The sequence below is a fragment of the Phaenicophaeus curvirostris genome, chromosome 28 (assembly GCF_032191515.1).
Source record: "Phaenicophaeus curvirostris isolate KB17595 chromosome 28, BPBGC_Pcur_1.0, whole genome shotgun sequence".
Lineage (NCBI taxonomy): Eukaryota > Metazoa > Chordata > Aves > Cuculiformes > Cuculidae > Phaenicophaeus > Phaenicophaeus curvirostris.
This window is the reverse complement of record NC_091419.1, coordinates 3,273,779-3,288,732: the sequence shown is the minus strand read 5'-3', so window position 1 is coordinate 3,288,732 and position 14,954 is coordinate 3,273,779. Positions and strand designations below refer to the sequence as shown.

General features: G+C 51.1%; 1 protein-coding gene across 3 annotated transcripts in view; it reads left to right on the top strand.

Annotated features, from left to right (window-relative positions):
• The window catches only part of REXO1 (RNA exonuclease 1 homolog), a 45,628-nt gene extending 30,913 nt beyond the window's left edge, over window positions 1-14,715 (top strand). For 2 of the 3 annotated variants that reach the window (XM_069877986.1, XM_069877987.1), the window contains exons 10-16: window positions 1,960-2,073; window positions 3,046-3,119; window positions 6,569-6,679; window positions 7,327-7,442; window positions 7,606-7,744; window positions 10,862-10,982; window positions 12,036-14,715. In XM_069877986.1, the coding sequence (XP_069734087.1) occupies window positions 1,960-2,073; window positions 3,046-3,119; window positions 6,569-6,679; window positions 7,327-7,442; window positions 7,606-7,744; window positions 10,862-10,982; window positions 12,036-12,124 (764 nt within the window). In that variant the 3' untranslated portion in view covers window positions 12,125-14,715. The remainder of the gene's footprint in view (window positions 1-1,959; window positions 2,074-3,045; window positions 3,120-6,568; window positions 6,680-7,326; window positions 7,443-7,605; window positions 7,745-10,861; window positions 10,983-12,035) is intronic. The other variant, XR_011339215.1, reaches the window with a different exon arrangement.
• Window positions 14,716-14,954: the final 239 nt, after the last annotated feature.

The window sequence follows — 14,954 nt, the reverse complement described above, 5'->3', positions numbered from 1 at the left end:
CTGCTGGCTCTTCCATCCTGCAAGGTTTGCTAGATACGTTACAACTGGAGGTGCCTGTCCTGCTTCCAGCTGGTCTTTTTGCAGAAAGGCGTTCTTGGTCTCAGTATGGCTTAGCTCAGCACTTGGCTCCTGTTGTGGTGGGTCTCCTTGGCTGTGACCTCTGTGTCTACTGACCAACTGGTCACAGAGGAGAAGAGTGTGGCTGCAGAACTCTGCTGCCATTGTAGAGGATGAGTTTCTTCAGCTTGTGTGCCATGAGAATGTTACTTTTGGCACAAGGCGTATAGTTTGTGGTGTTTGGGGCCATGGAGATGATCCGAGGGCTGGAGCACCTCCTGTACAGGGCCAGGCTGAGACAGTTGGGATTGTTCAGTCTGGAGAAGGGAAGGCTGTGGGGAGACCTTAGAGCAGCTTCCAGCACTGAAAGGGGCTCCAGGAAAGCTGGGAAGGGGCTTTTGATCAAGGGATGCAGGGATAGGATGAAGGGGAACAGCTTTCAGCTGAAAGAGGAGAGATTGAGATGAGATCTTGGGAAGAAATATTCTACTGTGAGGGTGGGGAGGCCCTGGCCCAGGTTGCCCAGAGCAGTGGTGGCTGCCCCATCCCTGGAGGTGTTGAGGCCAGGTTGGATGGGGCTTGGAGCCCCTGATCCAGAAGGAGGTGTCCCTGCCCATGGCAGAGGGTGGAACTGGGTGGGCTTTGAGTTCCCTTCCAACCCAAACCATTCCATGATGTCAGGCCAGGAAGGTTTTGCAGAGGGTCACACCTTGCTCCTTTGGATTGCACAGTTCTCTGCTTGATCCTTGACAGCGCTGGGCCAAATAGTTCCCAAATGCCCTTTTTGCAACGGTGCAAAACAATCCCTCAGGTTTCCTCATGGTGGGCTCCTCCTCTGTGTGAATTTTCCAGCCTCCTGTAGCAGGCTTTACTCTTCCTACGCTGCTTAGAGCAGGCTGCAGTGCCACACTCCTCTGAGCCGCTCTTTGGAGAGACCTCTCTGAAGTGTGCTAAGTGCTCATCCATGTTAACACCTTGTGTCTACATTTGTCCTGTGGTTGCTGAAGCAACCTGTACGAAATCTCTCTTGCATTAACACTGTCAAGAACTGCATTTGTTTGAGCCCTTTTCTCCAGCCAGCTCCTTTATATGACTCCGAGACCATGTTCTTGTTCTGTAGTTTCCTGTAGGTGTTGCAGGGTCTTAGAATTTGTTATTATTTGGCTAAAGCTATCGCTAGTGTGTTAGTGCTGTGACCGTGGTCAGTAGGCAAAAGTGGTTTAGACTGGGGTTATGTGGAGCTGGGGATGTGTTAGCAGCTTAAATGCTCACGCTAGAACTTGGGGAGTTGCATGGACATCAGAAGTGTGACAGTCAACTCCTTTATTGTGCATTTTTGCATCCCTTTGGTGAGTTGTGGGCAGTACAAGCACAAACAACAGGAGGGAAAAGTCCATAACTGCCCCTTCAATGTGCTGGGCTGGACTGTAAGCGTTCCTGTTCTCAGATACTGGAGAATCCTTACAGAATAGCTCTGCTCAGGAAGACCTCGAGTGTCGTTTGGAAGTGACAAGGCACAGATCCCCTGGAAACCAGACTTCATTAGCTCTGATGGCTTGCTTCTTAAAATAACCATGTTAGACTACAACATAATTTGCTGTGGATGGAGAAACAATGCAGCGAATGTTGCTGTGAATTGTGTCAGAGCTGATGTTGGACATCAAAAACACTAAGGAGTCTGATGTTTGCCTCTGGGAAGCGTTTGAGGGAAGCAAATGCTACCGGGGGGGTTGCTGTGTCTTTCTGGGGGTTTGAAACAACACTTGGGATCCTTTTTACCCATAAAGGTTGTTTCCTTGGTGCTTAGAGCTTGAGGGATTCCCATTTACTTGTGCTTTGGCTGTGTTTAAGAGGGGAAGGATTTCTAGTTGACCTGACTTTTGCTTCTTCCTTCTCTTCAAGCGTCCTGCAGGATTTGTTGTCGCTGTGGCACCGAGTACATGGTCTCAGCTTCTGGAAACTGCGTTCGCAAAGAGGAATGTGTCCATCACTGGGGAAGGCTGCGCAAGCAGAGAGGTATTGGAGGGTTCAGTCGCATGCCAGCTGTGCTCAAGCCCCGAACACTGACTCTGCCTGGGGATTGAGTTGCTGTGGAACATTTTTGGGGCTCATCATGCTTGCAGGTTGTGAAGTTCCCAGTTCTGTCACTGAATGGTCCTGCTGCTGCTGCAATTGCCTTGCAAAGAGCTGCTGGGAGTAGCCATAGGTCCCAAAAATGTGGGGCTGGAGCAGAGATTGTTCAGCTTCAGTTCAAAAAAAAGTTAAATTAAAAAAAGAAAGCTTCTAGTGCCTTTTGAAACAATCAGTCTGTTTGGGAGGCTGACTGGGGAGCACCAGATGTCTGTCACTGCCCGGGAGTGTTTCCTGGTCTGGGTTGACTTCAGTTGCAGCAAGACACTAACCTTGTTTGAGCTCTGCTCTGGTTTTCCATCAGAGCACCCAGGTGGCTTCTGGAGTTTGTCTGGCTGAGCACGAGAGATTTAAACTCTTCAGATTGTGGCATGCAGATCGTACTTTATTTTCCTCCTTTGTTTGTTCAGTCTGGAGAAGAGAAGACTCTGAGGAGACCTTAGAGCAGCTTCCAGTACTGAAAGGGGCTCCAGGAAAATTGGGGAGGGGTCAGGGAGTGAAGGGATAGGATGAGGGGAAATGTCTTTAAGTTGGAAGGGGGAAGATTTAGATTAGACATCAGGAAGAAATTCTTCACAGTGAGGGTGGGGAGGCCCTGGCCCAGGTTGCCCAGAGCAGTGGTGGCTGCCCCATCCCTGGAGGCGTTCAAGGCCAGGCTGGATGGGGCTTGGAGCACCTGATGCAGTGGGAGGTGTCCCTCCCCGTGGCAGGGGGTGGAACTGGATGTGCTTTGAGGTCCCTTCCAACTCAGAGCATTCCATGATTCTGTGATCATGGTTGATCGTCCAGGCTATCTTTGAATGTGAGAGCTCTTGTTAACAGGACTTTTCTCTTCTTTCTACTGTCTTGCTCTTCCAGTGCCGGGTGGATGGGAAACTCATTACAGCTGCTGCTCAGGAGCTGTGGGTTCACCAGGCTGCCAGGTTGCTAAGGTAAGTTATTGAGCAACACCTTTTTCTTCTCAGTGACATTTATCCTCTACTTGCAGTGGTGATGGCTGTTTAATCGTTGCTTAAGCCTTTAGTAGAATGGTGGCCTCCCTTGAGGGAGAAAAACAAGTACTTCTTAAATATCTTCCTCTGTGCAAAGGTAGCAAAATTCAGTGTTTGGCAGGAAGGAGGAGACTCGGCTGTGGGGAGTCATGTGGATTCGTTTGTTCTAAGCAAATGCATTAAGTTGCTCAGAAAAAGCTCAAGTACAGACTTCTTTAGGGAAACGTTGGAGAAATGAGAAATAAGGAATTTCTTTTTAAGGATGAGTCTCAGGGCCTTGACAACAGTGCCCCAAAATCTCTTTCCCATTTTTTTTGCTTCCCCAGATGCCCATGCTAAGGTAGCTTTCTGCTGTAGGCCAAATCTTTTCTTAGTTTCCCATTTACTGCATGAAAGGGAGGAACCTTCCGAAGAAGCCAGTTGTAGCTCATCGGTATTACTTCTCTTGAGGAGGTTGATGGGGAGGGATCCTGGCATGAGAAAACACAAATCTTACGAGGAGCAGCTGAGGGACCTGAGGCCATTTAGTCTGGAGAAGAGGAGGCTGAAAGGAGACCTCATTGCGCTCTGCAACTCCCAAAAAGGAGATTGGAGAGAGGTGGGTGCTGGTCTCTTCTCTTGAGTAACAAGTGATAGGAGAAGAGGAAATGGCCTCAAGTTGTGCCAGGGGAGGTTTAGACTGGATAGCAGGGAAAATATCTTTACTGAAAGAGTGGTGAAACCCTGGCAGAGGCTGCCCAGGGCGGTGGTGGAGTCTCCATCCCTGGAGGGGTTCAAATAGTCTGCAGATGTGGCAATTTGGGAAATGGTTTAGTAGGGATGGTGGTGTTGGGCTGACGGCTGGACTGGATGAGCTTAGAGGATTTTCCCAACCTTAATGATAAGAAGGTTTTGTCCAGTGGAAGGGGCTCGCAGAGCGTCTCTGTCATAAGGCATCTTCCTGTCCTCCTGTTTGAAAGACTGCGGGCGATACAGACCCAGCAAGGCTGTCTGTAGGTTCTGGAGAAGGGTGTGCCCTTCTGGTTCTGGCTAAAAGCTCAAGCTAGAAGTGAGTTCTAGTGCAAACCTCAAGGCTTGTTGAAATAGGAAGAATTGTCCGTATGAGCACAAAGAAGCTGCCCTGCGCAGCCTGAAGCATGGATGATATCAGGCTGGCTGCTACTTCTACTGTTTCTTTTTTTCATGTGAAATTAGGATCTCTTTCTAATCAGAAACCATCCAGAAACTGATGTGGCTATAAACTCATGAATTCTCTGCATGTTTTTACATGGCTGTTGTAGACTATAAAACCTCATAGCCTTTTAAGAAAAACAGTCTCTCTAATAGTCTCCTACTCAATGAAGCATGCCAGCAGTGCTTCAGGGCTCTGGCATCCTTTCGCATCTGCCTCCTAGTTGTTGTGGTGCTACAGACCACTGTGTTCTGGCTTCCTTGGTTTCCTCATCCCAGTGGGTGAGTTTTGAAGTGTCCTTTAGCAGATCTAAGGTTGGAGCCCACAGCCTGCTCAGGATGAGAGCACACATTGTGATACAGGGATGTTTGGGCTACTGGAAAGCACAGTATCTTTGAACTTTGAAGGAGGGTGTTGAAAAGAGCAAATATTTGTAATAAGAAACTATTCTAAGTAACCAGACATGTAGCTGGTTAGAAAAGCCAGTGTCTTTTCCTTCCTCTCACCTTTCTGGGTGAGGCTGCAGTTGGCTGGTGTGGCAGGAGATGGCAGGATGGAGCTATGTTCACACCCTGGGAGCAGAGGAATCTGGAGCGGCTGCTCTTTGTAGTAGCAAAGTCTGCTTCTTTCGCTGGTCTGTAAATCAGAAACAACTTTTCTGCCTTCCCCTCAGCAAGGAAGAACTGGACAGTTGCAGCGCATCAACTAATGTAGAAAAACACCTCAGGTTTTGTTTTTATCTTTCCTTAGCCGCCTGGTTACGGTGCATTACAGAGGGAGGGAAGGGATTAAGCTGCAAGGGAGAGAAGTGTTTCCTGTGTGTTGGTCTGGTAATCTACTTTACCCATTTCTTCAGCAAAACAATCACGTTTATGGGCATAGATGCAGAATGGACAAGTGTGACCTCTTGCTCCTGGGAGGCAACGAACCGTGCAGGCTTTGAGCGGTGCTCGCTTTGGATACAGGGAGAGATCGGACTTGGTATTGGCCCTGCTGCCTTGTTAACATCAAACAATGCAGTTCTTTGTGCTCTGGCTGCTCCTGCCCTACCTGTGCAGGAAAATACACAAATCCTTGCTTTGCTTATCCCTCTGCTACAGGTTCCAGCTTTCCAAGTGCCTCGTTCTTCACCTCTCTAGTCTTTCTATCCTGAGATGAGCAAGCACAGCCCGATTCCTTGCAGGGTGGGATCTGTGAGCAGCATGATGAAGGAGGCTGTGTACAAGCACAGATTTAGGGATAGGTGAAACGCCCCACTGGGGAATAAGGGAGAGAGTGTCACTTTTGGGGGTGGAGCAGGGTTTAATTTGACCTGATACCATGTTAGTGGGCAGCAGGGCGATTGCAGCTTCTGCCTTACCCTCGGTTACGTGTTCCTGCCTCCCCAGCGGTGCAGGTAACTAGGTCAGTGCAACCATCCTGTTTTGAACTCCCCATGCGAGGGAGGCTTTCAGGCTGAGTTTGGTGAGGTCTGTGGCTGCGGAGGAGAGGAGAGCAGGAATGCCTGTTGCAACAGCGGCTTAGTCTTGTATTGCCTTAAGCCACTTGTGAAATCACCCTGAGTTTTCCTGCTCGCTCGGGGAGCTCTTCTCTGCTGGATTTTGTTGACCCTGGAGCTTTAGGTGGGGGTTAATGAAGAGTGGTTGGAAGCACTCTCCATTAAATGCAGGTAGGCAGTAACTCCTGCCTGTCTGCAAACTGTCTGGTTTTGGAACACAGTGGCTTTTATTTGTATGCACACATTGACATTTTCTGGTCCTTTGTTACTCCTGTTTCTCATGTTATGATATGCCTGATGCTAATGCTCCAACAGGGGCGTCTGGGATTAGAGTCCATGTCTCAGCCACAAGCCAAACCTGCAACTAGCAGCTGGAGTTAGATCAGTGTCACACCTCAGTGTGATCCTATCTGGGTAATTCTACACCGAATCAAAAGTTGAAAGCTGCTGGTCACTAGCTGAATGGGGCATTGCTGCTCTGTCAGCTGTCGATATGACACCGCTAGCCCTGATCTGGTTTTGGGATTGGAGTTGCACATGGCTATTTTTACTCTTGCACTGAGCTTCTCGGACTGTCTGGTCAGCAAAACCTGTTCCTCGTTAAACTTTAGAAATGATTAAAAGAAATATTTTTTATTTAAGTGGGAATTTCTGTTGATGTGACCATTTTGGATTTGTGATCCTGCCATCCACAGTTGTCACTTTGTTTTTTCCTTTAAGCAACATGTCCACGATGGACGGAAGGAGAGCCTTGATGGCTTTGTGAAGACTTTTGAGAAGTTGCCTACAACTGATGGCTACCCTGGAATCTACGCGTTGGACTGTGAGATGGTGGGTCAGTGAGCGAGCAACACTGAGCTTTTTGAGGGTGTGAGACAAGTGGCTGAAGGAAAGTTCTATTTCCCTACCATCTTCTTTCCTTTCTGCTGTAGACTCTAAATTATATTGGTCTTGTACATTTAATTGCTCTTTTTCAGGGAGTGCAGGGGTGGGACAAAGGGGAATGTTTTCAGGTGAGAAAGGGGAGATTGAGGTGAGATCTTGTGAAGAAATTCTTCTCTGTGGGGGTGAGGAGGCCCTGGCGCAGGTTGCCCAGAGCAGTGATGGCTGCCCCATCCCTGGAGGGTTCAAGGCCGGGTTGGATGGGGCTTGGAGCCCCTGATCCAGTGGGAGGTGTCCCTGTCCATGGCAGGGGTTGGAACTCAATGGGCTTTGAAGTCCCTTCCAACCTAAACCATTCCATGATTCTATGAAATTAGCTCTTATTAATTAGTTGTGGCAATGTGTGCTTTGTTTTGAGGATTACCTGCACCCTTGAAAAGCTGTAGCCAGCTCTCTGACGTTGAGCAGTGTTTGCTGGCTGGCCGTGCTGTGCTAAGTGTTCCACGTTTTGAGTGGAGCGTGTCAGTGCCTGGCTCTGTTGACGCCATGCTGTGGTTGGCGTGCTCTTGTCTTCATGCCTGCTCCGTTGCTTGCAGTGCTACACGAAGCAAGGACTGGAGCTGACAAGAGTAACTGTGATCAACTCTGACCTGAAAGTGGTATACGACACCTTTGTCAAACCAGAATCCAAGGTGGTGGACTACAACACCAGGTAAGGACAGTCTTCTTGAGACTGTGCTCAGAATCAAGAACTTACGGGGAATGGCTGGGAGTACTTGTTACCTCTGACCACCACTTCCTAAAGGCTGGGGCACTTTGGATCTTGAGGTGTTCCCTTAGCTGAGGAAGCCCTCCTTTCTGCTCTCGCTCCACAGATTCTCAGGTGTGACAGAAGAAGACCTGAAGAACACTAGTATCACCCTGCGGGATGTCCAAGCCGTCCTACTGAACATGTTCAGTGCAGATACCATATTGATAGGGCACAGCTTGGAAAGTGACTTATTTGCACTAAAGGTAAGTCTCGCGTTTCCATCTCTCTCTGGTTCTTTCCCACCCTGCTGTGTGGTAGGTGTCTCCTTTAAAGTTAGGGAGCGTTTCCCAGAACCAGGAGGGCACAGTTCATCTGGCTTGCCTATGAGCCAGTGGGAAGCTGTCTGTGGTGGAAGAGTGAGGGTGTGTGGACTGTGTGTGGTGTCGCCCCAGCTTTCTGTGACTGCTAGAGTGACAGAGGTGACTGGGGAGGGCGAGCAGAGCAGGGCTGGTTGGAAGGACTGATCTCAAATCATTTGCCTGTCACCCTTGCTACAGAGTCAAGAGATCCTCTGTTGGTGTCAGCATCCTTTGACTGGCTTGTAGATCTGCTCAGCCAGGGTCAGGGGGAGAACAGGAGAGGCTCTGGGGTCCCCTGTGCCCTCTGGATGTCCACAGTGTGTTTTAGAAACAGGACATGCCTCTGTTGTTTTTGCACAGGATATAATTCTCATGGTTTCCTCTTCTAGTGCTAAGATCCAGTATAAGAAGGATATGGAACTGTTGGAATGGGTCCAGAGGAGGCCACAAAGATGATCTGAGGGCTGGAACACCTCTGCTAGGAGGACAGGCCAAGAAAGTTGGTCTTGTTCAGCCTGGAGGGGAGAAGGCTGCAGGGTGACCTCGGAGCAGCTTCCAGTCCTGAGAGGGTCTCCAGGAGACCTGGGGAGGGGCTTTTGCCAAGGGCCTGGAGTGATAGGACAAAAGGGAATGGCTTTAAATTGGAAGGGGCAAGATTTAGATTAGACATTGGGAAGAAATTCTTCATGGTGAGGGTAGGGACACCCTGGCCCATCCCTGGAGGTGTTCAAGTCCAGGTTGGATGGGTCTTCGAGCAACCAGATCCGCTGGGAATTGTCCTTGCCCGTGGAAGGGGGTTGATCTGGATGATCTCCCTTCTAACCCAAATCATTCCATGATTCAATATCTGTTTCCTCTGAGCAAGGTTCTCAGCCTGGTTTGCTGTGATTCCTCGTGCTACTTTGACCTTTCATCTCTCTCGGTTCCTGCCCCTCACCTGTCTGGCCTGCGCATCTCTGCCGTGACTGCTGTCCTGCGAAGGAGGGCTGTCCTCCCCCCTTGTGCTTTGAACAGACATCCCTGGGGGGCTTGTCCAGGGTCACCATGAAAGCGAGTGGCAGGCAGGAGTTGAATCTCTAGCCAGAACTTCCTCCAGCCATTCTTTATCATCAGCTTCTTTGATGAAGAAGCTGGGGCTGCCAACTCCTGATGGTGGTTTGGAAGCAGGAGGTTTTAATGCCTGCAAAGCGCTTTACCTCTCCATGGCACTCTTTATCCCGGCTTCTCAGAGAGTTCATCATCATCATAAAAACATTATTTATGGTTTTATCAGCGCAAGGTGACTGTGTTGGCCTCTTAGAGGCAGGATTTTCTCTCAGGATCGCAGCCGCTGCCAAGAGAACGAACCCGAGAGCCATATAGCAGAGTGTGACAGGCAGCGGCGTGTCAAGTCGTAATGTCTGAAGGCTGTGGCAGTAAAGTTGACATCTCGCTAATGGCCCCGGCGAACTCCAAACGGTGATAGCATTTCCATTTTTATTTAAAGCTATATTATCCTGTTTCCTCACTCTTCCTGATCTACATAAGTAATTATCATTGTGCCTGGGTGGGTGCCAAACTTGACTGCAGTCTGGGAGAGATTATCCATAACGTTGGCAGTTTTACAGTCGGAAGAGAGTAGCAGGTTGTTTCTGTTAAACCGCAGCTGTGCGCAGGCAGTTACGGAGCCGCGCTATGAAACTATTAATGCTGAAGGTACAGATTGTCACGCAACGTTAGCTGGTGCCTGAGAAGAGTCGCAGCCAAGGAGCCTGGATTATCAGGGTCCTGTCTGAGTCATCCTGTGTTGAGATTCGGAGGTGTCTTTTGGTCAGGCCTATGGGCTTATCTCTTAGACCCTGTATTTTATTCCCGTGCTCAGGATGTGGGGCTAACTTCATCCACGTTCCTTTAGCTCTCGCTGAACACATGTTAGAATCACAGAATCACTTGGTTGGAAAAGACCTTTGAGATCGAGCCCAGCCATACCCATCCACTACTAAACCATATCCTTGAGCACCTCTTCTCCCTGTCTTATAAACCCCTCCAGGAATGGAGACTCCACTACCTCCCTGGGCAGCCTTCCCAGTGCCTGCGAACCGTTTCGGTGAAGAAGTTTTTCCTGATGTCTAATTGAACCTGCCTTAGCGCAACTTGACCCCGTTAAACTTGTTGGCCATATTCTTGGCTAACGGAGTTAATCTCGTCTTAGCCTGAGAGTGAAAAATTGCTGTTTAAAGAGAGCCAGGTTACCCTCTGCTTATAGGCCCTGTCAGAGATGGCTTTTGGTTTTTCTTTGTGCAGGGCAGGCAGTGTGTTGACCTGCTCAGCATCCTCACTTCCTCCAGCATGACCACAGAGGACAGCAAACCTCTTGCCTCTCCTCTGTGCTCAGGCACTTTGACCTGGATATGGGGCCATGAAGTTCCTTATGCCCAGAAGTCCAAGATCTCTTTGTTCCATTTCATTCTTGTTAAACAGTGCTGGTTAAAAACTTCCTGTTGACTCATTGCTGACAGGCTGGAGGTTTTCGAGCTGGTTTGCACCTTGAGGGTCAGGCCTTTTCTGTCAAAGCAGTGTCATACGCAGTGGGTTAGGTACAGTCTTGACTTGCGCATCCCTCCCACCTCTGTCTGCATCCTGAGAAGCAGCTGAAAGGCTCAGTATTTCATTGTGAGAGGAATCCCAGCTTCTCCAGGCCAGGATGTTCAAGATTGACCCATCCTGTTGTTTGAGTAACACAAACTGAATCAGCCCTGGCTTTTCTCCTCCTTTGGATGCGCAGTCAGGTGGGGCCTTGGGGACAGGTTTGTTGGCTGACAGAGTGTTGGGAAGCCCATGTGCACGTGCTCTTGAAGGGGGTGTCATCTTTGATTCAGAGCCTCTTTCTCGCAAGACTGGTTGGGCTGGAACTTAGCAACACATGACACAGAACCCAAGAGGCTGACCCGAAGATTGCTTTAGCATGGTTAATCCTAAGGAGTGTCTATTCCTGTGGAATGGGGATAATAAGCATCTTTCTATCCTGCTCTCTTCATCCAGCTTATCCATGGCACAGTGGTGGATACTGCAATCGTCTTTCCCCACCGGCTGGGATTGCCTTACAAGCGGGCTCTCCGGACGCTGATGGCTGACTACCTCAAGCGCATCATCCAGGACAATGGTGAGACCAAGGAAGAGCTGAGAGTGAGGGTTTTGTGTCCTGTCCCACCTGGATTTGGGCTCCCTGACCCTGCCTTCCTCTGCTCTCCCCAAGCCCCATCCTCTTGCTCCTAGTCTTTCTTTCCCCACGTAGCATTTGGCAGTAGCTGTGAGTGAGCCAGCAAACCCAGCCACAGTTTCAGTTTAACCCTGTTCTGAGGGCCACAGCACTTGCTTCATGCCTCTCTGTGCTAAGTGGGGACCTGAGATGGTGCAGCGAGGCCAGAGGTAGCTCTGTCAAGGCCGTGTCATGCCCTCATTTCTCGCTCTGGCAAACTGAGACTGACCTTCCAAGCATCATGAGTTCCTTTCTGCCTTCCTTGAGTATGTTGAAAACACGGCTGGGGAAACTGAGGCCTCTCGGGCCAGCTACTCCATAGCCTGAGGTCCTACAGACCAGCAGGAGTTCACCCCTTAATTAAAACAAGGGAACGGTGTCAGGCTGAACAGCAAAAATGTGTTTAGTGGAATTTTGGTTTTGCTGAACTTAAGTCTGAATTCATGGAATTGTCTACAGGAAAGCTGGGGAGAGGGGTCTCTGTCAGGGAGTGCAGGGACAGGACAAGGGGGAACGGTTTTCAGCTGAAAGAGGGGAGATTGAGATGGGATCTTAGGAAGAAATGTTTTGCTGTGAGGGTAGGGAGGCCCTGGCCCAGGTTGCCCAGAGCAGTGGTGGCTGCCCCATCCCTGGAGGGGTTCAAGGCCAGGTTGGATGGGGCTTGGAGCCCCTGATGCAGTGGGAGGTGTGCCTGCCCATGGCAGTGGGGTGGAGCTGGATGGGCTTTGAGGTCCCTTCCAACCCAAACCATTCCATGAATCTATGAAATTCCTCTACTTTAAATGCATCACTGGTTCACGGTGGTCATAGATGGAGCTGTGGTTGCTGTGGCAGAGGGCATGACCAGCTGGGCCAACAGAATCGGGCAGGAGCTTATCTGGGGAGGCCTCTCTGTGCTTTGTGTCGGTGTGCACGCAACCCTGGTAGTAACTGCTGTCCTTGTCCTTCTGTTCCCAGTGGAAGGGCACGACTCCAGCGAGGATGCCAGAGCTTGCATGGAGCTGATGGTCTGGAAGATCAAAGAAGATGCTAAAGTGAAACGATGACTTGCGCTTTCTCTCTCTCCCGTTCCTCCTCCACCTCTTTGAAGCAGTGCAATAAATGCTCAGAGTAACACTGTCCACCCGTACGCAGCAGCATGCTACCCCAGACTCCCCGTGCACTCGCAGGTACCTATGGGACTTCAGGACTGCTGGTGGCGTGGCTGAACGGCACCGGCTCACCGCTTGCAGGTCCCTGTGTCCAGGTAGTGGCTCTCAGATCCTCTTTACTTCACCTGAGGGGTACTCTGCGGTACAACAATTGCCTCGAGGGCATGGCAAGGTGGTTTTGAATAGCACAACCAGAGAGAACTTCTTGGTTCCTAGGAGAAGCTTTTAGAGGTAGGTTGGATACGTGCAGAAGGATCTTTCTGGTTCAGTTAAAAGTAGATCTTGTTCTTTTTGTTTTCAAATGTAACTTAAATTGCCTCTGTACTCCAAAGCTGGTGGATTCCTTCAGCATTTGGAGAGGAGGGAAATGAAAAGAAGTTGGGCAGGAAGCTGTAGAGTGAGTGGATTGTGTAGCTGGTGTGTGAACGGCAAGCAAGGGTGGTGAAAGCCAAGGACAGAGCCATCTGGGAGGAGATCCTAGTGTGGTCCCGCTGCGGAGGAGAAAGCCAGAGCTGCAAGAGAGGGAGGCTGCCTCTGAGAGCGCCTGGTGGGAGCAGCAGGTCGCAGAGGGATGGGAAGGGGTCGGGGGAGCTACCAGGTGATCTCTCCATTGAGGTTTGGCATCCTGGCTCTGCAATGGCTGGAAAAGGGAGAAGCCACAAGTGTCAGACCTCGTCCAGACCTCAGGGAGCTGTGTGTGTAGTGAGGTAAGGGACAGCGATGCTGGGATGAAATGGGCTCCCAGAGCCAAGCAGCAGCTTGCAGCCTGCCCAGGGAGGACAGTAGTAAGAGCAGCCGTCATGTCTTTGTGGGTTAGGACTAGCTGTTCTGACCCTGAGCTTCCAGCATGTCTCCAGCAAGCTCTCATGTAGGGATCAAGAGTTTTTGGGGGACCTGAGTGCAGCTAAGATTGCACTGAAGAGCGTCCCCTCTTAGCGTGCAGGACTTCCCACCAGTCTGTCCCTCAGAGCAGGGACTTGATGCAGCCAAAAGCAATAAGTGAAAATTACTCTTAAACTAGTTTAAATGTTGGGTGTTTTACAAAGAGCAAAACACCCAGTTATTGTCTGTATGGACCCTGGACAAAAGCAACTGTCGAGAACTGTGCTTGTGGCAGCCGGGCAGTGGTCTCTCTCCACCCAGGTTCCATTGCTGTCAGGGGAAAATGGAGCTGGTTGAAATGATCCCTGGTAGATGAGGTCCTTTAGCTGAGGTCCGGGGGCAGCCCAGCTCTGTTACAGCTGGATATTGGAGCCAGGGGGGGCCAGACATCGCTTCCCAGCCGTGGCTGGGATGCTCCCAGCTCTGCGTCCCTGCGTGGGGTGGCAGCAGGGCAGGGGAGCTGCTGGTTTCTGTTTGAGCTGGATCTGGCTTGTACCCCCGCTGGTGGCAGTGGGCTTGGTGCTGGGGGATGTGCCCCGTGTCCCCTGGCACATCCTGATTCTGTGGCCAGCGTGGCGGTGGGCTGAGCCGTGTGCCGTAGGCAGGACTGTCCTGCTCGAGCCCCTCTCCATGGGCTGTGGAGGGTGCTGGTACATCCACGAGCCCCAGCAGGCTCTGCCCCTATCCCACTGCTGTCCACAGAGGCAAGGATGTGACCTCCCAGCCTGATCCCTACCCCACCCCTGTGGCCGTGCAGCTCCCCGTGCTCTCAAGGGCACCTCACAACCTTTGCCGAACAACGCAGCCCCTTCCCGCCGGCTGTGGCGCTTCCACGTGAAGCAGCCTTGGGACACCTTATCTTGTCCCCCTCTCCCATTGCCTGCAGGGAATGATGCTGTTCCTCCCAGGCTGTGGGAGAGATGGAGAGAACATCCAGTGCTTCCTAAGCAGGGAAGGAAGGTTTGGTTTCACTGCTTCTTTCCCTTGTTTATCCCTGGCTGCAGTGATGGAGCGGAGCTGGAGCCGCCCGCTGGGTCCACCGTGCAGCCACATCGGATTCCAAAAGCAGCTCCTGCTGGAGGTTTCCTTGCTACCCAGCAGACATTCCCAGCCTCCCGGCCTTCTCCCACAGAACTGCCTTCCCTAGAAAAGCTGGCACATTGCTAACACAGACTTGGTGTCCTGCTTGGGGAGCGGGTGGCTTGGTTTGTTCCCACGGCCTGGTTTGGGGAAGGCAGAGCGAGGCTGCAGGCTTCATTCCTCCCAGCACGGGTCCTGCTGGGCCAGGGGATCTCGACTATTTCCCTTTCCTTCTCCCACGGAGCAGCCGAGACCCCCTAAAATGAGGCGTTTGGAGTGGGGTGTGGGGTTGCCTCTCTCCTGGGATCAGTGGGGCAGCGAGACCCCTTCCCTCCCTGCTGGTGCTGTGGGTGAGAGCAAGACTGGGGCTGCCCTCGCCTCCACCCCTGGGCGCCGACACACTGTAAAGCCAGAGCTTGTGGTTGTAAGAGGGTTTGGGTTGTACAGAACTCTTGTAACCTGTAACCTTTTGTACTTTTTTGTTTTGTTTTGTTTTTAATAAAAGAGTGTTGGTTAGACACATGCTCCTGACTCTGGCTCTGCTCTGCCTGCAGCCGGACTGGGTGGGAACGATCCTGGAGCCAGCCTGGAGGCGAGGAGGCTGCAGGCATGTTCCTCTGGAGCATCCTCTCAGCTTCCAGCTACTGTTATTTCCTCACCAAGCAGCTCTGCAGGCCTTCCCTCCACACTCCTCCTCCCTGACCTCAGGGCCAGACCTGTGGTTGCTCCTCAGCTGCAGGACTGAGCTTGGGCACATTGGCCG